Source organism: Tupaia chinensis, unplaced genomic scaffold, assembly GCF_000334495.1.
Source record: "Tupaia chinensis unplaced genomic scaffold, TupChi_1.0 Scaffold000113_1, whole genome shotgun sequence".
In the NCBI taxonomy this organism is placed as follows: Eukaryota; Metazoa; Chordata; class Mammalia; order Scandentia; family Tupaiidae; genus Tupaia; species Tupaia belangeri.
This window is the reverse complement of record NW_006159577.1, coordinates 6,477,923-6,501,041: the sequence shown is the minus strand read 5'-3', so window position 1 is coordinate 6,501,041 and position 23,119 is coordinate 6,477,923. Positions and strand designations below refer to the sequence as shown.

Below are 23,119 nucleotides of genomic sequence, written 5' to 3'. Positions count from 1 at the left end.
CCCCCAGAGGGGATGGCTATGCCACAATCCCTTCTCCTCCAGTCTCCTCTCAGGATTTTGGGTGTGCACACCTGTACCCAGCATGAGTTTTAAATCACCTGGTCTGGGACTCAAATCACAGTGGGCTACATGTGAATCCAGCAAGGTAACTATTATGCCTTCTGCTGGTCCCTATATGAGGAATCTTTTAAAAAGTGATTTAAAAGTATGTCAAAAGCACTGAAAGTTAACAGGATATTTTACTGAAAAAAACTTCACAATATGTGCATAAAACAACTAAATTATTTTATGTGAAGAAGGCCTAAATTCTTTGTTGTTTTTTGAGAGATTTTCACTGTAGGGCGCGTGCGCTCGCCAGACAGACAGAGAGAGACATAGAGACAGAAAGCGAGAAATCACCCCCCAGGTGGGATGGTCACGCCGCAATCCCTTCTCCTCCATTCTCCTCTCGGGATCTTGGGCACGCACGCACACGCGCCCGGCGTGAGTTTTAAGCCACCGGGTCCGGGACACGAACCGCGGTCGACTACGTGGGAATCCAGCGACATAGCCATTACGCTAACTGCTGGTTCCCTCAGGTTGTTTTTATAGATGGATTAAGAAAATGGTTTTTGTTATCTAATATAGGCTAATATCATGGTTAAGTGGAAGCACAAAGGGATTTTTTAAAAAATACATATATATTTTTTTTAATTCCCTTCTGAAAATGGAATTTACTGGTGTAATGCCATCCTCTGTATTTTATAGGTAGCTCAGGGTCTTAAAAGTTGCAGTTAAGATGTTGGTTGTGGCTACTGTCATTTGAAGTTAAATAGGGCAAGAGGCTCTGCTTCTAAGATGGCTCACACTCATGGGTATTGTAAATTGCTGCTGGCTAAATGGTAAGAGGCCTCAGTTCTTCTCACGTGGATCTCTTCATAGACTCCTCTAGTGTTTTCAGAACATAACAGTTAGCTTACCCTGTAGTGAGAGAGCCAAGACAGCAAGAAGCAAGTTAGAGAGTCTTTTATGACCTGAGTTCAGAAGCCATACTGTCATTTCTCCAGTATGTCATTGTTTCAAGGGTTAGCCCTATTGATTGTGGGAGTAACTGTCACAGGCCATGGATACTCAAAGGTAGAATCAACGAGGGTTTCTTAGAGTCTGGCTACCAAGTCTTCTTTACTAAAAACTATAGAAGAATTTAAGACATTCCCTAAAAAAACTTTTACTACTTCTAAAATTAAAAGCTAATATAGAATGCTTTTCAAATTATAATTTAGCTTTTCCTTTTATGTAGGATAAGTCATATCTGAGACTTAGTAATGTCTAATTTTTTGTTTTGTGTTTTGTTTGTTTTAGAGAGATTTTTGCTGTAGGGCGCATGTACTTGATGGGGAGACACAAAGAGACCAAGAGAGGGAAAGTGAGAAATTACCACCCAAGAGGGATGGCCATGTCCCTTCTCCTCCCTTCTTCTCTCTGAATTTGAGTATGCACACACATGCCCAGTATGAGTTTCAAGTTGCCAGGTCTAGGACTTGAACCGCAGTTGGCCACATGGGAGTTCAGCACCTTAACCACTGTGCCACCTGCTGGTCCAGTAGTGTCTGTTTTGAACTGTTTTTTTTATTATTGAAATAATGTTCAGGATTTTGAAACGATGAAAATAATTATGTAGGGCCAGCAGGTGGCATGGATGTTGAGATGGCTGGATCCCACATGGCTGACTGCAGGGTTAGAGTCAGACAGGGTGGGTTGAAAGACATCAAGCCACGCTGAGTGCATGGGCCTACAATGCCTAAAATCCTAAGAGGAAAATGGAGAAAAAGGGATTGTAGCATGGGCAGCCTCCCTGAGGGGTGATTTCTCACTTTGGTTCTCTTGGGATTGTTTAGAACCACAGAAGGTGTGGGTTTTTTTGTTTGTTTGTTTGTTTGTTTGTTTGTTTTTAAATTTTTGCTATAGGGTACATATGCTTGCCAGAGAGACAGTGAGAAATCAGCCCCCTGGAGGGATGGTCATGCCACAATCCCTTCTCCATTCTCTTCTCAGGATTTTGGAGACTGAGATCTTAGAATGTTGTTTAGTAGCATACATACAGAATTTAATTTATTTAATATAACTTAAGGTTTTTATTATTTAATTTACTATAAAATTATTTAATCCAGTTATACTTTTTGATTGCCACTAGAATTTATGCAGTGTTTGGCATATGTACAACTCTGTTCATGGTCATTTTGTCAAACCATTAGAACTTGTCTACTTTTTAGCATGGATACTATGTGAATTTTTATATTGTGCTAGAAATGTAAAGATAACTTTTTTTAATAGAGGAGTAATTGAGCAGTAATATTGTTTAGCTAACATTTACTAACCATTTCCTTGTGGTAGTATTTGCTTTCAGCCCTGTACTTTTTTAAATGTATTAACACTAATAGCAACTCCTCAAGTTTCCTGGGCTTTATTGATGATAAATCCAAGACACAGAGAGGTTAAGTAAGCATGCCCCAAATCTCATACCAGTTTAGGTGCTAGAGCTGGGATTCCTGCCCAGGCATTTTGCCCCCCGATCATGCTGCCAGGCAGTCTTTTACATCATCTCTGTGCATCTGTTAAAGCTACACGTTCCTCTCTTCTGCTGAGTTCAGTGTCTTACAGTCGTGTCTGATTTTGTTTTTCTGTATGTAACTTTTTTGCAAAGCTTTCTGTGAATTCAAACTGCAGGCATCTTTAATAAATAGCATCTCCTCACCTTCATTATTCCAGAAGATTCCAGATGGTATCAGTGAAGCTCTGGATCATCTTTTTCAATAGAGAAATTACCACACAATTAGTAATGAAATAGCCTTGAGATTCTCATAGAATGGGCTTGTTTTCCCTTTTTCAATGAGAGATCATTTAAGAGTCCTCTGGAAAGGCTTGTCTTTGCTTTTTTCTTTTAATTTTCTTTTTCCCCAAGTTATTTCTTCCTCAAAGGACATCTCTTCTGTATAAATCTAGCTTTCATAATGTCTGTCAAACTGAAATCTTTTCATAGTTAAAATTGATACTCTGTGTTTCTCTTTTATGTATGAAATCTACATTTTAGAATTTGATGGCATTCATACTAAAGTAAAAACCTTTATCATTAAATTTTATTAAAATATCCTTTTTCTTTCATCATAACATTAAGTAAAAATATTTCTCTGTTCTGATGGCTTATAAGTGGTAAATTTTATGTGTGTTTATTGCTGTTGTTTTTAGGGAAGTATGGGTAGTATTACTTGCATCGCTTGGAAAGGTGACACTTTAGTGCTTGGAGATATGGATGGAAACTTGAATTTTTGGGATTTGAAGGGCAGAGTATCCAGGTATGAGCCAAGAATAAAATCTTGTTATTTACTTACAATATGTAAACTTTTGATATGGTTTCATTGGAGGCTTGTCAACTTGGCAAGTGGAGATCAGTAAACACATGCAAGAGCAGTTCTGGGCCCCTGGGTACCTTTTCGCTTGAGATTAGAGGGAGGAAGGACCTTGAGCCAAGCTCTGGGTCTTTATTAGAGACCCTTATCTGCAAGTGGCTCATGCAGAAATCCTGGGATGTTATTCCAGGACTTAAAGGGCAAGCCCTTTTGTCAGATGCGGCCCCTATCCCAGAAAGTAAAGTGGTTGTTCCATTATCATACCTGTCAGAACAGATATAAGAAGAGATGGTAGACATATTTTCTGGTGACTAGGTATCACTGTACATCATATTGGTATCCTTGCTGTTGTTTGCTTGTTTGTCCTCAGAGGGATACCTACGCACCGAAGTTGGGTGAGGAAGATTCGTTTTGCCCCTGGTAAAGGGAACCAAAAGTTAATAGCAATGTACAATGATGGAGCTGAAGTATGGGATACTAAGGAGGTAGGCCCAACTCCACGAGAGTAAAATGTAATGAAGCCGCTAGTCACAGGAACTGTGGTTTGTTATCTTCTGTCTGATTTAGAAATGAAAACTGTATAATGGGTATGCCAAGCTTTTAACAAATTTTTGTTTGTTTATTTTTTAAATTTTTGCTTTTATAGTATTTCTGCTCTGAAGCTGACAGCTCAGTAAATTTATCATGTTTTTAATGTTATCACTTTTGATACTTCCTAACTGCGGTCTGCCTGTGGAAGATACATTGCAAAAGGCTATATTGAGTTCTAAATGTGTACTAGGCCTTTGCCACAGGCACTGTCTTCCTTGACCATTTGATCCAAAATGATAAATATCTTCCTTTTCTGTCTGAAAGTGACAACCAAATTCACTCTTGAAGGTTCAGATGGTGAGCAGTTTAAGAAGTGGAAAAAATGTGACCTTTCGGATTTTGGACGTGGACTGGTGTACATCAGATAAAGTGATCTTGGCATCAGATGACGGGTGCATCAGAGTCCTCGAGATGTCTATGAAGTCTACGTGCTTTAGGATGGATGAACAAGAGCTAACTGGTATGGACTTCTAATGAAACCTGGCTGTTTTGCCTCAAAGCTGTTATTTGTAAGGAGACAGCTGCTTCTGTTTTATTTCAGTCTTATTTTCTAAGAATCTGAGTCTTAAATCTTGAATGTTTTTGTGGCTGCAGTGTTGTACTCTTTGAAACCATTATTCCCAAGCCAGGTTTTATTGTGCCCTCCCCCTTTTTTAAGAGAAATTTTTGCTGTAGGGTGCATGTGCTCACCAGAGAGACAGAAAGTGAGAAATTACTCCCCAGGGGGGATGGACACACACAGAAACACACCCGGTTTGAGTTTTAAGCCCCTGGGTCTAGGACTCGAACCCTGGTTGACTATGTGGGAGTTCAGTGACATAACAATTATGCCATCTGCTGGTCCTACTGAACTTCCACACACACACCCATTTTTTTTTTTTAACTTCCTTCTGAGTGATTTGTTAACAAGGTAAAAAAATGTTTACATTTTAGAAAAATGGCTTACTTAAAATTTAGGAGAACTCATCAGAAGACATGACTCTAATGATAAGGCTATTGGCTTTTTAATAATGAGCCTTATATTTTCTGCAGCCACATATCATTGAAAAGCCACTTTGGAAAGTATTCTGAGTATTATGAATTTTGATACCTACCTATGACTTGCTAAATGGCCACTCAAAGCAAAATTAGGCAATTTCAGTATCTTACCCTTTTTTGTATTGCTGTTTTGGAAATGTTTTTTGCCAGAATAAAAAATATTTTAGTGAAATATCCCCATATATGACTTTTTAAAAAAAAGAATGGGAAGATTGTGAATACATCCATTAATCAATCACCAGACTTTGCCTGGTTAAAATGCAGTATTCCTCCTTAGAATTCATTTTGGAGTAGATACTTATTCTGACTCTAACTGGAGCAAAGCAGGGAACTTGCCTCATTTAATATGCTCCCAGTGTATTTTTGATGCACACTCGAGGCTGATTTATAGAAAATTTCGAGACTCATCGGGTTATTTACTAAGTCAGCTTTGAGAATTTTGTATGCCTCTGCAGAGTCAATATTTGGTATTTTCAGGAATATAAGGTTTTGGAAAACCAGCCCTTTCATTTAATGTCCATGCTTGAGGTACTACAGGTTGCTGCTATTAATAATGTTGGCTTGCCTTTAACTTACATTAGGCGTGTTTTGCTTGTTGTCACTGTCCTGCCCCGATCGTTGTATTTGGGCACCAGTGCTTCTTAATGTAAACCATACTGGCCATCAGGTGAGGCCAGAAGCCAATGCTGCCTTTCCATGTCTGCCCTGGAGACATAAGCTTCCTCTGTAGAGGCCTCGGGACCTTCTCCAGGGAAGGGCAAACCCTGGTGTTTGTTGTAAACCTAGTTATTTGAGGGAACTTCATTGTGATACAGTTTTTAGTTACCAGTTCTAGATAAAGCAGTTTGGAAAGCATTTCTTTTATCTGTAATTTAAAATTTGAATCTAAAAAACATCAGAGCTAAGTAGCTTGTTCTTATGCTAAACTGACTACAGAAATAAAGTCCATTATAGTAACCTATGTGTAATACCTTACATGAACCTCTGGCCTGCAGTCAGATTTTAGATTGCATTTTTCTTTTCAAATTTCCTAGTAGTTAAAAGAAAAAAGAAAATCCCTTCTAATCTCTAGTGATGCAGATTCAGCCAGAAAGGGAAAAAATTTTTTAAATAGCCGTGGATAAAGGTCAATAAAATTACATGTACATTCCACAAATTAAACTTTAAATTGAGAATACTTGTTAAATGTTAAAAGAATAAAAACTGGGGACCAGCAGTTAGTGTAATGGCTATGTCGCTGGACTCCCACGTAATTGACCACAGTTCGCGTCCTGGACCCGGTGGCTTAAAACTCACGCCGGGCGCGTGTGCGTGCGTGCCCAAGATCCCAAGAGGAGAATGGAGGAGAAGGGATTGTGGCATGGCCATCCCCCCTGGGGGGTGATTTCTCGCTTTCTGTCTGTCTCTCTCTGTCTGGCAAGCGCACATGCCCTATAGCAAAAACCTCTCAAAAAAGAAAAAAAAAAAATATATATATATATAAACCAGTGGTATTATAAATGTGGAATTAAGAAAAATACACCTGTCTATGTGTTAATTGCCAGATAAAGTAGCCGATTTGGTCTTGGAAAAAGAAGTTTCCTATATTTCTATTCTGGGGAATTAGAAGTGTATTTTGGGCTTATTGGTGTCAGACAAGAATAAAATCATTTTAGATCAGTATTTCATGTTTTTTCTTTCTTCTTTTTTTTGAGACGTTTTTGCTTTAGGGTGCGTGTACTCGCCAGAAAGACAGACAGAGAGACAGAGAGATAGAAAGAGAGAAATCACCCCCCCGCCCCCCGAGGGGAATGGCCATGCCACAGTCCCTTCTCCTCCATTCTCCTCTCGGGATCTTGGGCGCCCACACACACCCGGTGTGAGTTTAAGCCACCAGGTCCAGAACTCGAACTGAGGTCAACTACATGGGAGTTCAGCGACATAGCTATTACGCTAACTGCTGGTCCCATATTTTTTCATTTCTTAATAAAAAGTAGAGAACATCTTAAAATATTGACTCAAACTTGTTCATTTAAAAAAGTAGCTTAGATAGGACTTTCTTCCTCCTTCCCTCCCAGTAAAGGGAGGCACAATCAAATTGAGAAGATTGGAATACCTGTTTTTGAGTTAGAGAATCTTTCAATCTGCTGCCTCGTTTATCAGAGACATAAAGTGTCATAAGAATAGATCTTACTCATCTTTTCAGCAACATCTGAAGGAAGCTAAGAAGATGACACTTTAACAATATTCTAATGTGATGCAGTTTTCCCCACTTTAAATAGTATTAGCCTGATATCTAAGACTAGTCAACCTTTCTGCCTAGATTTCAGGGCTACTCTGAAGCACTTTTGTCCTAAGTGAGCACATTCAGAAAGAAGCTTTCTAGAATCAAGTTTTCCTCCTCACATTAATAATTTCTAAAAGATGTGTGGCTTAATGTTAATAACTATTACTGTTTAAAAGTAAAAGGAACTGGGGACCAGCAGTTAGCATAATGGCTATGTCGCTGGACTCCCACATAGTCGACCGCAGTTCGAGTCCTGGACCCGGTGGCTTAAACTCACGCTGGGCACGTGTGCGTGCGTGCCTAAGATCTCAGGAGGAGAATGGAGGAGAAGGGATTGCGGCGTGGCCATTCCCCCGTGGGGGGAGATTTCTCACTTTCTATCGTCTCTGTATCTCTCTGTCTGTCTGGCGAGCGCACACGCCCTATAGCAAAAACCTCTCAAAAAAAAAAAAAGTAAAAGGAACTGACTTGAAGATTTCAGAATTGTGTAGATTGTTATTTACTATGACTGAGTAAAACGAAAAAAGTAAGCTAGGTACTGTTCATCCCTTCCAATGCCAAGTTTTTTATTTTTTTCCTAAATTTGTTTATTAATTTCTTCCATGATCAAGAGACCAACGAGAGAAAGCAATAGAGAGACAGTACCACCCAGCAGAGTCTTGATAATATGATTTTATCCCCAGTTTCAGCCAGCCCTGGGTCATGGGCACGTACATGCCAGGTGTAGTCTTGGTGGTCTTGGGACACAAACTCTGGACTTCTCCACAACTTTTTAAGCCCCCTGTTCCTGCCCCTTGTATCCCGTTTTCTGGCTGTGCCCACTCAAAGGACCTAGAAACAGTGACACTCAGTGGCAGTGGGCCCACAGAGGCAGGGCTCCTTGAATAAATAATTTATTCTATGATGGGCAGAAAAGGTACAAGGTAAGTCTGGAATTCTCATGGTACCAGAGCACAGAGAAAGATTTTAAAAACAACTGAGGACCTGACATAAAGAGAAAGAAAGTGATTTGGAGAGGCTCTTAATCTGGGGCAATATGAGCATTGCAAAGAATAATGGTGTTATTGATGTAAGTGCTGAAGCAAAACAAATCAAAAAAATTCTTCATTCCATAGTAATACTCAAAGAAAGAAGAGGAGGGAGTGAACCATAAGGGAGAACTCGAAGGTACAGAAGAATGTCAATTGATAAACGTAGAAAAAATGATAGAACTAGAAATCACCAGTTGACAACCCCTGATATAATAATTGATTCAAGTAGGGATCGTTAGTGAATGTCACAGCACTGGGTTAAAGGATGTTTGAGGAAAGGAAATTCAGTCTGACACTATCTCATCACATGTTACAGATTATAAAGGGGGAAAGTGCCCTGTTAAGAGAGAGCACTGATAAATTGCCCCTTAACTGGATGATCAGGTTTAGTTTTTCCTGTAACCAGACTAACATATTTCTTGTAATATGACACAGTGAGAAGTATGCAACATCCTATGTGTGTGGTTTCTGCTGAAAATATTTAACCTGGGTCTGATCCTCATAAAACAGAAATTAGATGTAGAATTGGGGCCAGAATGTAGATCGCACAGTGGTAGAACACAGTGCTCTGTCATGTCTCACATGAGAAGGTTTCTGGTTCAATTCCAGATATATCCCTGGGTTTACTGAGCACACACCATTGAGCCAAGACTGAATGAAGTTAGTGGGTGGATCCTGGTATTGAGAACCTTTGGGGCTTCTTTCTTGCGCTTGCTCATGGGTTAGATAAATAAACTTAGAGTTTATTTATTTATTTTTTAAATCAGAACGTAGTACTTTTATTTAGAGGTTTTTGCTATAGGGCACGTGTGTTCGCCAGAGACAGACAGAGAGACAGAAAGCGAGAAATCATCCCCCCAGGGGGGATGACCACACTACAGTCCCTTCTCCATTCTTCTCTCGGGATCTTGGGCACGCACGTACACGTGCCTGGCGTGGGGTTTAAGCCACCAGGTCCGGGACGCAAACCGCGATCGACCACATGGGAGTCCAGCGACATAGCTGTTACGCTAACTGCTGGTCCCCATAGTACATTTTTTACTGCTTGACCAGGGCTCTTCAAAAATACAAGTATCATGTAAGACCAAAATCAAAATGGTGGTAGGACTAGTCTCCAATCTGAAGAGGCGTGACAAGGCAATGCGGGAGCCTTGAACTGGATCCTAGGTTTTGAAAAGAATATAGCCAGCCTTCTGAGTTCTGGTAGTATATTAGGATATTTGGAGAATAGCATAGGAGTTTGGAATATTGGCATTTTAAGTGATTTTACTGAATCAGTGTTAAAATTGGGGAGTGAGAAAAAAGGTAGCGTTAGAAATAATTTCAACGACTTTCTAAGTTTTATTTTTATTTTTAAAATTTTTTCCAAGTTTATTACTTCCAGTGGAGAAAAAGAGTACATACAGAAAGGAACCCTCAACAGAGTCTTCATTGCCACGGTCTGCCCCCAGCTTTAGCCAGCCAGGATTACAGACACATGCACACACACCTCACATGCACACACACCTCACGAGACCTTGGGACAGGAACCCAGGATCTCCCCATGTGGCCTCAGTATCTCTGAATGTTACATTATTCTGAGCCACCGTGGCTGGTCTCATTTTCTGACTTTTAAATTAAAAACCCTACATAAAATTTATATGATTTAGTTTATTTAACTATATAGAAAAGTTTTCTAATGCAGCCCTATCCAACAGGAATATATAAGCCACATATGTAAATTAAAATTTTCTAGAACCCACTTTTACAAGAATAAAAAGAAACAGATTAAATGGACTCTAATAAAAATTTAAGCCAATATAGCAATTTTTTAATTTCAACTTATAATCAGTGTTAAACATTATTAATGAGATACTTTTACATTTTTCATACTGTCTTCAAAATCCAGTGTGTTATTTACATTTATTGTAAAATATTAATGAATTGAATTGTCCTCTTTATTCTGAGAACATATTTTCACTAGAACTACATGAACTCTATTTAGATTTTTATGAAATTTTCATTTGTAAAATAGATTGTGCAAGTTGTTCCAAACATACTTGAAACTTATCCAATCACTGAATCAAGTAAAAGTTTTTAAAAATGAATTGAAATTACAAAGACCAGCAGGTGCTGTGGTGGTTGAGGCAACTAGATCTCACTTGTCCAGTTGCATGATTTGAGTCCCAGCCCTGGTGGCTTGAAAAACACACCAAGCACATGTGCATGTGTGCCCACAATCCCGACAGGAGATTGGAGGAGAAGGGATTGTGGCGTGGCCTTGTGCTCTGCCATACTGAGTAGCACAGTCTAAAGCCTACGTGGAGCAATTACATGAGGCAACATCACTTAGCGGTTTGTGTCATTTTACATAATTGTGCCTATTCAGGGGATCCACGGAAGAAAGGGTCTGCAGGATGCTGAAAGGGTAGGGAGGCTGAGTTTGTAGCAGCCAGGGACGTCCAGGAGAACTGTATCTACGCTCTGAGATCTGAGGGAGTACAGGGTATTCAGAGTAGATCTGCCGGGCATGGGCAGCTGAGGGTCTTACATTTCTTTACAATAGACGTGTGGAAAAATAGGCACATCTTGTTGGTTAGTGTCCTAAGTAAGTCAGCTGCTGGGTGAGGGGATGCTTGGGCCTTGAGTCTGCAAAGGCAGATTTGTTCAAGGGCTACCTAAGAGATAGAAGCAAGCCAGTGATCAGAGCAGCCTCAAAATTCCTTCAGTGACTGTCCCAAGGTTGATGTAACATTTTAGTTCAATAGTCTCAGAAAAGCAGACATTGAATGATATGGTAATTATTTTTAATAGTTTAATAATGAACTTTAATAATAGATATTCAATCATGAGAAACACACCGAGCACATGTGCATGTGTGCCTAAATAATTACCACACCCAGAGTTTTACATCACACAAGATTCTTAAATTTAAAAGAGGGCAGGAAGAATATGTTAATCAGATCTGAAGGCAGAGAATCTTTCTACTCTTAGCCTGTGTTTCTTTTCTTTTTTTTAAAATTATTTTGTTTTTTATTTATTTATTCATTTCTTTTTTTTTTTTTTTTTTAAATTTTGACCAGAGAGGGACAGAGCAAGAGAGAAGGAGAGAGTGGGAAAGTGAGAGAGCAAGCCTCCAGGTCCAGGACTTGAACCGTGGTCGGCCATGTGGAAGTCCAGGGTCCTTAACCACCACGCCACCTGCTGGCCCCATAGCCTGTGTTTCTTAATAGTGATACATTGAATATGCTCTCAGATATACCAGATTTATACATTGTTCTCTGCTGGCTTCTTCATAAACAGTCTGTAGCTGAAACTTTATTATAATTTTAAACTTTATCTCATTGATTTAAAAAAAAAAAACAACAAAAAAAAAACACTTCTTTTCTTTTTTCCAGAGCCTGTGTGGTGCCCGTACCTTCTTGTTCCAAGGGCCTCCCTTGCCTTGAAAGCTTTCTTACTACACCAGCCTTGGAATGGACAGTATTCTTTGGATATTTCTCAGGTGTAAGTTTTCCGGTTTCTGTTCCCTTTCCATTATTTACTTGAGTTTGAAGTAAAATGAGCTGTGGCCTAGACTCTAGGTTTAAGAGAAACGAAGCCCTAAAACCATGCCAAGAGTAAGTAACGGCATTAAAAGAATCGCTGATCTGCCTCTTGTTTCCATTCCTCTGGATTCTCTGTGGAAGTGGATGTCAGTGAGGAGCTGTGTGTCTGTATGTTGCTCTCGGGTGGCTATGTGGTCATCTTATAGTCTCAACATAAACACGTTATGCTGAAGAAAAGGAGGAGTGGGAAAAGGGCCAGCTGAGACCACAGGGAATATGGACAGGCTTAATTCTTTTTAGAAACAGCATCAATGGCCCTACTGCAGAGGTAGGTTTTATAAACTCAATGTCTTCTTCCCTGTTTAAAAACAAAACAAAACAAAAACAGAAATTGTTTGTGGTTTTTAAGTAAATACATAAATGTTAGTGAACTTATATAATGTGGAACACACAGGTAGACAGGGGATAAGGGGTTTTTTGCTTTTTTTAAAATACCATGAGGTGTCTATTCTCTAAGAACTATCTACTTAGAGAAATAAATGTCCATTCTACAAACAGAATAAGCAAATTACTTTAGTTGTTGCTAAGTTCTTTATTAAAAGGAATCCCAACTCAGTAAGGTTTAGAGCCTGCTGATGCATGTTCTGGTTTCTTGAAAGCCAAAAGGACTTCTGTACTTAGTTCTTTGTTTTGGTTCAAGAACATAAAAGCAGATATTAAAGATGACTGATAGAATCCTGGGTGGATTGGAGCTATTTTAGTGTATGTAACCAGATTTTTAACCAAGGATTGCACAGAGGTTATTTCTGTGTTTTTTTGTTTGTTTTTAAAGAAAGACTTTTGCTATAGGGCACATGTACTCACCAGAGAGACAGAAAGGGAAAATTCACTCCCCCAGGGAGGATGGCCATGCCGCAATCCCTTCTCCTCCATTCTCCTCTCGGGACCTTGGGCACGCACATACATGCACTAGGCATGAGTTTTAAGTTCCCAGGTCTGGGACTTGAACTGCATTTAACTATGTGGGAGTCTAGTGACGTATTATACCAACTGCTGGTCCCAATTATTTCTGTATTAACACTACTTTCTTTGTTTCTGGTGAAGAAATAAATAGTTGTAAGTGAAGAGATAATGAGCTCATTCAAAAATCTTTTCTGTACAGTGATTATCCAGAAAATGAAGAAATAAAGAATCTCCTTCAAGAGCAGTTGAATTCATTGTCTAAGTAAGTACTGGTTTATTAGAAGGTAAGAATGTGAGAAAGAAAATTACAATAATTTGTGCTTTTTAAAATTAGTGCTTTAGAAATTATTAGTTACCTAAGGAGTGATCATTTTGTTCACGAAGACTTGATTCCCTTTAGAATCTTTATTTTGGAGGAAAGTACTTCTGTAATACTTATAATGACAGAGAACTTATCTTCACCAAGTTCACAAGTATCAGACTACCATAGTGTGAACATCCTCATCGTTCAGCCTCCCTCCACTACAAATCTCTACAAAACTGAATGCTAGAAAATACACATCAGAGGGCCAGCAGGTGGTATGGTTGTTAAGATACTGGATCCCACATGGCCAACTACAGTTCCACTCCCAGACTCAGCAGCTTGAAACAGGCAAAGCATGTGTGCATGCGTGTACCCAGAATCCCGAGGGGAGAATGGAAGAGAAGGGACTACAACCTGGCAATCCCCTCAGGGGGTTATTTCTTACTTTCTCTCTGTCTCACTCTGTTTCTCTCCAATGAGTGCACATGCCATATGGCAAAAATCTTAAAATAAGTATATATATTTGTGTATGTGTGTGTGTGTATACACACACAATTTGTGTGTGTGTGTGTGTATACAAATTTATAAACACATTAGCTGTACTTTCTTACACACACACACACACACACACACACACACACACAATGATTCTTTCATGTCAACTTCTCTTTTGCTTTTTTTTAAAAAAAACTAGAGGGAACATGCACTTGCCAGAGAGAGAGAAAACACCTTTTGAAGGGAGTGGTCACTCCACAGTCCTTTCTCCTCCATTTCTCCCTTCTTTTCTGGATTTAGGTGTGTGTGTGCACACACACACACACACACACGTATACATGTCTGGCATGCTTCTCAAGTGGCCACATCTGGAACTTGAGCTGTGCAGTTGGCCGTGTGGACTCCGGCTGCTCTAACCACCAGACCATGGAGCCAGCTCTGCTTCCCTCTTCTGAAATGAATTCTCTATGTCAAGTGCTATGTGTCATTATTGTGTCCAAAAAATTAATATGCTTTCTAGAGGCCAAAGCATTTAAAAATATTTATTGGGCAGAAGATTACAAAGGAAGGAGAAAAATACAGACCAACATGGAGTTCTTGGTAAAACATTTTTACAGTTTAGAGTCTGCCACATGTAGTTATAATGTTTAACAAATTGGGACCATCAGGTGGTGTAATGGTTACATCACTGGACTCTCACATGGCTGACTACAGTTTGAGTCCTGGACCCAAAGGCTTGAAACTCACACCAGGCACAATGTGCATGCATGCCCAAAATCCTGAGAAGAGAAGAGATTGCAGCACAGCCATCTCCCTGGGGAGTGATTTCTCACTTTTTGTCTGTCAGTCTCTCTCTGGAGAGTGCATGAGTCCTATAGCAAAAAAACTCTCTAAAAATTTTTAAAAATTAAGTGTAATAAAATGTTTCACTGATGGTAACTTTAAAATAATTTATTGTTTTCTCCATCTAAAGATTACCATTTATGTTTAAATTGGAAACTATAGATTTAGAGACTATCTTTTCCTGATTTATAAATACTCTATATTTGTCTATTTTAGAAACATAAATTTATAAATACATTAGTTGTACTTTCTCAAATATTTTACTTTTGGAATGGTTTCAGAATAAATTCTGAGTATCATCTTCTCTGAAGTATATACTATATCTGATGAGTAACAAAATGATTTTATCAACAGTGTTCCTGTTTTTAAAAACATGAGTTGAATTGTTGCAAGCCTATAAACCAAAAACAGCTTCTGAGCCCCCCGTGGTTGAGGGGCACTACTTCTCCTAGGTACACTCTCAGCTCCCTCTCACCCCCAAGCTTTTGTCATTGCAGGTCATGACAAAGTAACTTCTCTTTTATAAGTAAGTTCTAAATATATCCTTTGAGTAGAAATTCTCATTTCAAGAGCATGTTGATCGTGTTCTTTATCGCTTAATTCAAAGTTTTTTGTCTTAACTATTGTTTTGGATTCCTATCTACAGTGACATAAAGAAACTCTTGCTTGATCCAGAATTCACCCTCTTGCAGAGGTGCCTGCTCGTTTCTAGGTAACACTGCTCAAAGTATTCCATGTAAGAGATAGGATTTCAAGTTTACTCATTTTTCTCATTAAAAGTTTTTAGTTATGAACTAATTCTGTTAAAGTTTAGAAAAATATGTCAGTTAATCTCTTAGGTTTGACTCACAATTTATTTTGAGACTAGTAATACTAATAGGAGAAAAAAAATCAAATTACAATTTAAACATGATACCTAGGCCTTTTGTGCTGGAAGGACTGCCTTCTACAGCTAGCTTTTTATAATATGTGCTAAGTAAATTATATTTAGAAGCAATAACCTGTAGTTTCCTACTATTTAGTAGAGTTGTCCTTTATTCAAAAGACTTTTCTCTGCTCTCCCAAAGAGTAAATAGCAAACTACTTTCACACTTTATCTAGCTAGTTATCTCAGAGGAACTTCTTTCTGATGTGAGGAGATGGCCCCAAATGAAAGACAAGCAAGACAAATAATCTTAACCCAGAACAGAGATATCAGGGTCTGAAGGGGACCTGTGGGTTCAGGACCCCCTTTATTGTTAGAGACCCAGTAGCAGGGCCCGAGAGCTTGCTGCTTTACCCCTTTCACTCTGTCAGGCCCCACGCTAGTGTCTCTGTGCTTGAGCCTACTCAATAAGCCTCTTCCAAGCCCAGGTTTGTAGTATAACTTTGCTTTCCCTCTTCTCAGGCTTTATGGCGATGAGTCGGAGCTGCATTTCTGGACTGTTGCAGCCCACTACTTGCACAGCTTTTCCCAAGAGAAGTCAGCGAGCATAATAGCTCCCAAGGAAACTGCTCCTCGGGACAGACTGAACAACCCACTAGACATATGTTATGACGTCCTCTGTGAAAATGCCTATTTTCAGGTACTTCACTATATTAAGGCTATGCTTCTGTCTTTATAATTGTCTTAAACTTGGAAAACTTTTAAGTCCACATAATAGAAGTAAGTCCCTTGGCACATGCACTAAAACAGTCCTGATTTAGGACTTAAAAAGCTTATAAGCACTTTCCGAGTTTTTAAATAGACCATAAACAGCTTTCATAGTTTTGTCTTAAATTTTATAACTTAGATGGTTCATTTTACTTCTTTTCTTCAAAGAGGTTTTTTGTCTTTGTTTTGTTTTGTTTTGTTTTTACTATAGGGTGTGTGCACTCACCAGAGAGACAGAGAGACAGAAGGTGAGAAATCATCCCTCAGGGAGGACGGCAATGCTACAGTTCCTCATCCTTCATTCTCCTCTTGGGACTTTGGATACATGTGCAACACACGCCAAGCTTGAGTTTTAAATCACCAGGTCTAGGACTCGAACCATGGTTGATTATGTGGAAGCCCAGTGACATAACCACTATACCATGTGTTAGTCCCTGTTATTAATTTTTTTCTTTTTTTCTTCTTAAATTAATCAACTAATTTTTTTTAGAGAGATTTTTGCTATATATGGAGAGACAGAAAGAGAGAAATCACCTCCCAGGGGGGAATGGCCAGGCTGAAGTCCCTTCTTATCCAGTCTCCTCTTGGGATTTTGGGCACACACACACACACACACCACCCAGCATGAGTTTTAAGTCACCAGGTTCAGTTCTTGAACCACGGTCAACTACGTGGGAGTTTAGCGACAAAACCATTATGCTATATGCTGATTCCCCTGTAATTAATTTTCTATAAGTAAATATTTTATTCCCTTAGTTTGAATTTACTATGTTTATATATGTATATAGATGTATAGATAAATATTCATAAACTTTTAAGTTCTAGCAGGACACTTCAGTACACATAGGATTTTTTTATCCAGTTCTACTCAGTGCCCGTTTCTGTAGGCAGGCAAACATGTACACAAATGATAACACGTTTTAATATTTTTTCTTTTAAAATTCTTAATAAATTATGGGATTTTTGTAAAGTCAGTTATCTAGTAACCTCAGGAATTAAAATAACACTTATTAAAATGACTGTAATGTATAGTAAAATTTAAGTAACTTAATAATATAGTTCAGGCTCAATTTCCTTTTTTTTCCCCCCATTCTAGAAATTTCAACTGGAAAGGGTTAATCTTCAAGAAGTAAAACGGTCAACTTATGATCATACAAGAAAGTGTACAGACCAGCTACTACTCCTGGGTCAAGTATGTCAATTTTTGAAACTCGTTTTATGAAGTTGCTAGTTGATTAATATTTCAGAGCAGAACAGATATTTATCATACTACTACAGTCTTGACTATATCTCCTTTCTTGTAAATCTGAGCATTCTCTCAAAATAATACCAGCAAACCTTATAAGAAAGTAAAAGCATATGGTTAACCAGCTTGTAATTTTGACTTCGATAAAGTTAGATGAAGCCTAGTGTTAACCTTGTTTTGTTTTTGTGACTCTGAACTGCCTGGTGCAATGCTGAAATAACTTATTTGAGCACCTGTAAACACCGTATTACATACACCAGATTTTATACACGGACTGTGGCTGAAGTAGTGCCATACTTTTGTTAAATTTTTCTATATGTAAACAACACATTCAAGAGCATTTTTTGAAAATAATAGTCTTCTACTAAAAGGTAGTATTCCATATTGTAAATTTAAAGAGATTATATTGGAGGAAAATGTTCTGATAATTAGAAAAATTGTTTCTCTTATTAGACAGACAGAGCTGTGCAGTTGCTATTGGAAACAAGTGCAGATAACCAGCATTATTATTGTGATTCGCTAAAAGCCTGTTTGGTCACTACTGTCACCTCATCCGGTCCCTCTCAGAGCACCATTAAGCTGGTGGCAACTAATATGATTGCCAATGGCAAGCTGGCAGGTAAGGAATGCTATATTTGTCAATACTGTGCAAAATCAGACCCATTTTTAGAAGTGTTTGATTTTTAAGGACATTTTATATATATGTACACACATATATATATGTATCTATACACACATATGTATACATACATACATATATACTGAGGAAAAACAGAAAAATCACTGCTAGCTATTAATAAGATGACTATAATTTAATTGTCTAAACCAGAACTTATTTTTAGAGAGGGTTTTTGCTATAGGGTGCATCCGATCACTGGAGAGACAGAAAGCAAGAACTCATTCCCCAGGGAAGATGGCCACACCACAGTCCCTTCTCCTCCTCTCTCCTCTCTGGATCTTGGGCATTTATGCACACGTGCCCGGCGTTGAGTTTTAAGCCACTGGGTCTGGGACTTGACCCACGGTTGACTACATGCAAGTCCAGAGACCTAACCATTACACCATCTACTCGTCCCAAACCAGAACATGTTTTAAGAGTGAAAGGAAGTAATGTTAATAATTACCAAGACAGTAGCATAAATCAGGCAATTCAGAGCAAATTGTGGAAAACCAGTGAGTGAGGTATGCTTTACTGTTACTATGTTGGACTTATTCTCTGGATTGTATTTGTGCTTCTTACCATGGTTACTACTTTTCCTACTCTGGTAACACTACAGAAGTCTTAATATTTTATCTTTAAATTTACATAAAAAATGACTTTAGTAGGTATTAAATGTCTAACAGTAGATGAAATCGAATGGTGATTGTACTTTTTAATAACTTGTTTAAGGAAGGGCCACAGTGTCACTTGAGGGGGCTGCTGTTTTGTCTTCCAGAGGGTGTTCAGTTGCTTTGCCTGATAGACAAAGCTGCAGATGCCTGTCGCTACCTGCAGACATATGGCGAGTGGAATCGCGCAGCATGGCTTGCAAAAGTAGGTGATTCCAGTAGGTGTCTGGAGCATGTGGGATAGAAGGCTCAGTTTTGAATGTTTGACTCATGAATTGGAAGCATTTTTGGGCCTGCCAAGCTTTTTTGCAAGTAGTATTTTATAGCTTTCATCTCTCAATAAATAATTCTTATTTTAATAAATAAATAATTCTTATTTTAAAATGGAGCTTGCATTGGTAGCAATTAAGTGAAAGCTTCTGCTTCCTCGCCTTCTGGGTTCTGAGCCCAGGCTACAACATAGCTGTATTGACAGGCCCCGAGGTCCTGTAGGCATGAATAAGCAGCAGCTTCAGGGCACGGTGTTAGTGAAGCAAAGCCTCACATCTGTTTCTTAGGAACAGGTGTTATTTCAATTGATGATTGTTTTATAGAGTATAAGATGCTTTTGTTTTTAACGTGGGCATCTTTCTCAGGTCCGTTTAAATTCTGAAGAGTGCGCTGATGTATTAAAGCGGTGGGTTGACCACCTTTGTTCTCCACAAGTCAATCAGAAGTCAAAGGCCCTCCTGGTCCTCCTCTCTCTGGGCTGCTTTTCCAGTGTGGCAGAGACACTCCACAGGTATACCCGAGTGCTTCTTTGTCGCTCAAAATTGCCCGTGTCTAGTTCATGCTTTCTTGAGGCTCTAGATGGTGGATGGAAGTACTTGATGTGCAGAGTAAGAGGAGAAGAGTAAGTTTTAGGTTTATACAAAACCTGAAGTGGGGGCCAATTGTTAAGGGAGTCAGATCCCACATAACCAACTGAGTTTCAAATCCTGGCCCCAGCAGCTTGAGGAAGATGCCAGGTACATATGTGCCCCAATCTTGCTGAGGTGGAGAAGTTGAGGGGGGGATTGTGGCATAACCACACCCCACTGGGTGGGTTACTTTCTCCCTCTCTTCCTCTCTCTCTCTCTCACAAGCATACACACCCATTGGCAATTAAAAAAAAAAAGAAACAAAACAAAACTAAACTAAAGGAGAACAGGGCTGTCCATATTCATCATATTCATTAATTCTGTCTAGGAGCTTTGCTATTTTCCTACCAATATACTGTTTAAACCTAACAGATACCTACTAAAAAAAGGATTGAAACAGTCTTCAGGGAATTGGGAGTGATTCAGCTTTGAGCCAAGCAACTGAGTGGAAGCCCAGAGAAAAGTAGGAAGGGTAAACATGGCAAGGTAGTAATGCCCCCTCTGACAAAACTAAGGAGGCCTACGTATCACTTCTTACAGGACACCGTATTTATGTAAAACTAAAGGAGGTAGGTTAAGGCAAATATGACAGAAAACTACTTGTTAAATCTGGGTACTTGTGTTTGTGTTGATTTCTGCATATTTAAACTATTTCATAATTTTTAAAGTACTCATTAAAATAAAAAGCTTGGAACCAGGGCCATGAGTATTCTCCCCTCCCTCCTGTCTTTATAAACCAGAGCTTAGAAAGGTATTAGTGTAACTGTGTAGTACTCAGGTTTCCAAAAAGATTGTGAACAGGCCTTTATACGCAAATGCACCTTAGATGGTTCTACACACAAATGATATAAATTCCGGAGCATAACTCTTTTTCTTCTTTCAAACAGCATGAGGTACTTCGATAGAGCAGCCTTATTCGTGGAAGCTTGTCTCAAGTATGGTGCGTTTGAAGTCAGTGAGGACACAGATATCCTTTGCAAGGACGTTTGTGCTGGGGAGAGACAAAATGATGTGGTTGGATTTTAGAACGCCTCTTAGTTGTGCTGGCTTGGCAGGAACCATGTTGTATTGAGAAAGATCCATGTTCTGATTCACCACAGCCAAGCAAGAGGGAGAAATGGAAGGAGAAAGGTTGCTTTACCCCTGGCATCAGCTCTTACTAAGGTAGAAGGAGGGAGGCAGGAAGGAGTATAAAGAGACAAACCCCCAAATTTTGCAATATTTATTTGAACTTAAAAAGAAAGTAAAGGGAGCCAGCAGGTGGTGTGCTGGTTAAGGTGCTGGACTCCCACATGGTTGGCCACAGTTCAAGTCCCAGACCTGGTGGCTTGAAATTCACATGAGGCGCATGTGAATGCATGCGTACCACAAACCCCGAGAGGAGAATGGAGAAGGGATTGTAGTGCGGCCATCTCCCTTGAGGGGTAATTTCTCACTCTCCCTCCCTCTGGCGAGCACACGCCACTTACGGAAAAAGAAAAGATGAAGGAAATCATGACCTGGTACTTCATAATGGCACTCCCCCAAAACGAGGTGTTCCATGGAATACATTTTACATATTTACCTGGAAAATATACTGGAATAAATAAAAATGATTCCCACTGTCACTCATACTGACAATCTGATCTGGAACAGGATATAACACTTCAAGAGATGGGTCATCCAGGTGGGCCACTGTGGCCCACCATAAGCAAAAACATTTATTTCTTCTGTATATTAGTTGAGTCATGTTTATTTATTTATTTATTTTTTAGAAGAATGGACCTGAGAATACAATTCCCAAATCTTTGTGTTTGTTTAGCCCTACTTTTTATCATGCCTTTTTTCCTAGAATTATTACATTTAACCTCATTTCTGCATGTTAGGTATTTGGTTCTAAATCTTGAACTTACTCAAGCTCATTACACAGGCACTGGTAAAGCTTACCCTGGTTCAAAGTGCCCATTACAAATATCAGAACATAGTAGAACAGGTTGTCTACAGACAAAACACCAAGATATGTGGAGCTCCTGCTTTGGGAAAATAAATGCTGTCCCCAAACTGCCAACTCAGAGAATTTCAAATAGAGTAAAGGGATGTGCAGAAATTCGTCTTTTCTCATCTTCCTTTCCCAATTTCTAGTTGAGCGTAGCTTGTGGGAGAACCTGGGCGGATGTTGGTTGGATCATCTGGAACAATAAGCTTTGTGTTCAGCTGGTACAGAGTGTAGTGATATTGCAGGTGACCGCCTTCCTCAGCAGAGGTGCCTCGTGCCTGTCTACTGGACACCTTCCTCCTGAACAGCCCAGCAGAGCTGACCACCTTTCCTGCCTATGGCAGCCTGCGTGGAGTGTAGCCACAACCCTTTTTTGCTCTTTTCCTTAACTGTGGTTTACAGAAACTCATCACTGCTATATATGCAGATTATGCCCGAAGTTTGAAGAACCTTGGTTTTAAACAGGGAGCAGTTCTTTTTGCCTCAAAAGCTGGAGCAGCTGGCAAAGATTTATTGAATGAGCTCGAGTCCCCCAAGGAAGGACCAACTGAAGAGTGACGGGTTAATACATGCAGAGAACCTGACCTAAGAAGCAAGGTGGGAGGGGGAGCTGATCTGGCCATGGTCATGGTCGTGGTCCAGGCTGATGAGAAAGACAGGGTCCTGGTGAGCTGTTTCTCCAGCTTGCTGAGGCTCTGTGAGGACAGCATTATATGGTATTTGTATCAGAAACAATTTCTATTACTGCGCTGATCTCGGAGAAAAATGTGAATGCTTCAGATTTTGAAAGTGTATAATATTTTATACTTTTGGAGAGAGAACTTTAAGAGTCCCTGGAAATACTTTTAATTTTTTTTAAGCTTAAAAGACTCTGAATTCCTTTCTCATTGATCACATCTAGAGATGTTTGAGTAATCTGTAGCAAAAGAAGTCTGTGAGACCTCTTCTCAAATATGTGCTGTGCCTATGTTTATATACAGTCACCTGAGATACAAACAGGGCAAAAATACTTCAGCATTAACGATAGCTTACCAAAGCATTGTCGTTTTTTTACCTTAAAAACACAAATTTGTTGATTTCTTGTTTTAGGTAATTGCTATTTGTAATTTCAGGCTCATAGGGAGGTTTTAAGCTTTATGTTTAGTTCTGTATGTGGAGTCTTTGATGTTTTGAATTGTAACTCCTGTGATGCATTGTAGTAACCTCATTTTTGAAGTGTCTGTTTGTACTTTAATTTTCTGTCTTTGTGTTCTTCCAGTAGGTAAAATATATGAGATGTAACTATTATAAATTATTACTGATAATTTACATGTGTATACTTGAGAAGAATGATAAATTAAAAAAAAAAATCCCACCAAGGCCTTTGTGTTCTCTGTGTTGCTGTGCATGAAGCCACGAGGTGTGCAGGCCCCTCAGGACTCATCCAACTGCCCCTCCTGCAAAGTCCAGGCTGTTCCTGCTGTGTTCAGAACAAGCTGCACATGCAGCTCAGAGCAAGACTGACCCCGGCATCCTGGCGGGTCTGCCTCTGAGTTCCTGAGTGGGAACATGGCCCAGTGTACAGCTCTCTGCGGCGAGGGAGTAAGGGGCAGG

General features: G+C 39.3%; 1 protein-coding gene across 2 annotated transcripts in view; it reads left to right on the top strand.

Moving 5' to 3' along the window:
- The window catches only part of WDR11 (WD repeat domain 11), a 70,334-nt gene extending 47,454 nt beyond the window's left edge, over positions 1-22,880 (top strand). For both annotated transcript variants that reach the window (XM_006143958.3, XM_006143957.3), the window contains exons 17-29: positions 3,226-3,332; positions 3,757-3,871; positions 4,266-4,437; positions 11,690-11,798; positions 13,002-13,064; positions 15,091-15,156; positions 15,832-16,009; positions 17,174-17,269; positions 17,777-17,942; positions 18,760-18,857; positions 19,288-19,433; positions 20,439-20,518; positions 21,927-22,880. In XM_006143958.3, the coding sequence (XP_006144020.1) occupies positions 3,226-3,332; positions 3,757-3,871; positions 4,266-4,437; positions 11,690-11,798; positions 13,002-13,064; positions 15,091-15,156; positions 15,832-16,009; positions 17,174-17,269; positions 17,777-17,942; positions 18,760-18,857; positions 19,288-19,433; positions 20,439-20,518; positions 21,927-22,084 (1,554 nt within the window). In that variant the 3' untranslated portion in view covers positions 22,085-22,880. The remainder of the gene's footprint in view (positions 1-3,225; positions 3,333-3,756; positions 3,872-4,265; positions 4,438-11,689; positions 11,799-13,001; positions 13,065-15,090; positions 15,157-15,831; positions 16,010-17,173; positions 17,270-17,776; positions 17,943-18,759; positions 18,858-19,287; positions 19,434-20,438; positions 20,519-21,926) is intronic.
- Positions 22,881-23,119: the final 239 nt, after the last annotated feature.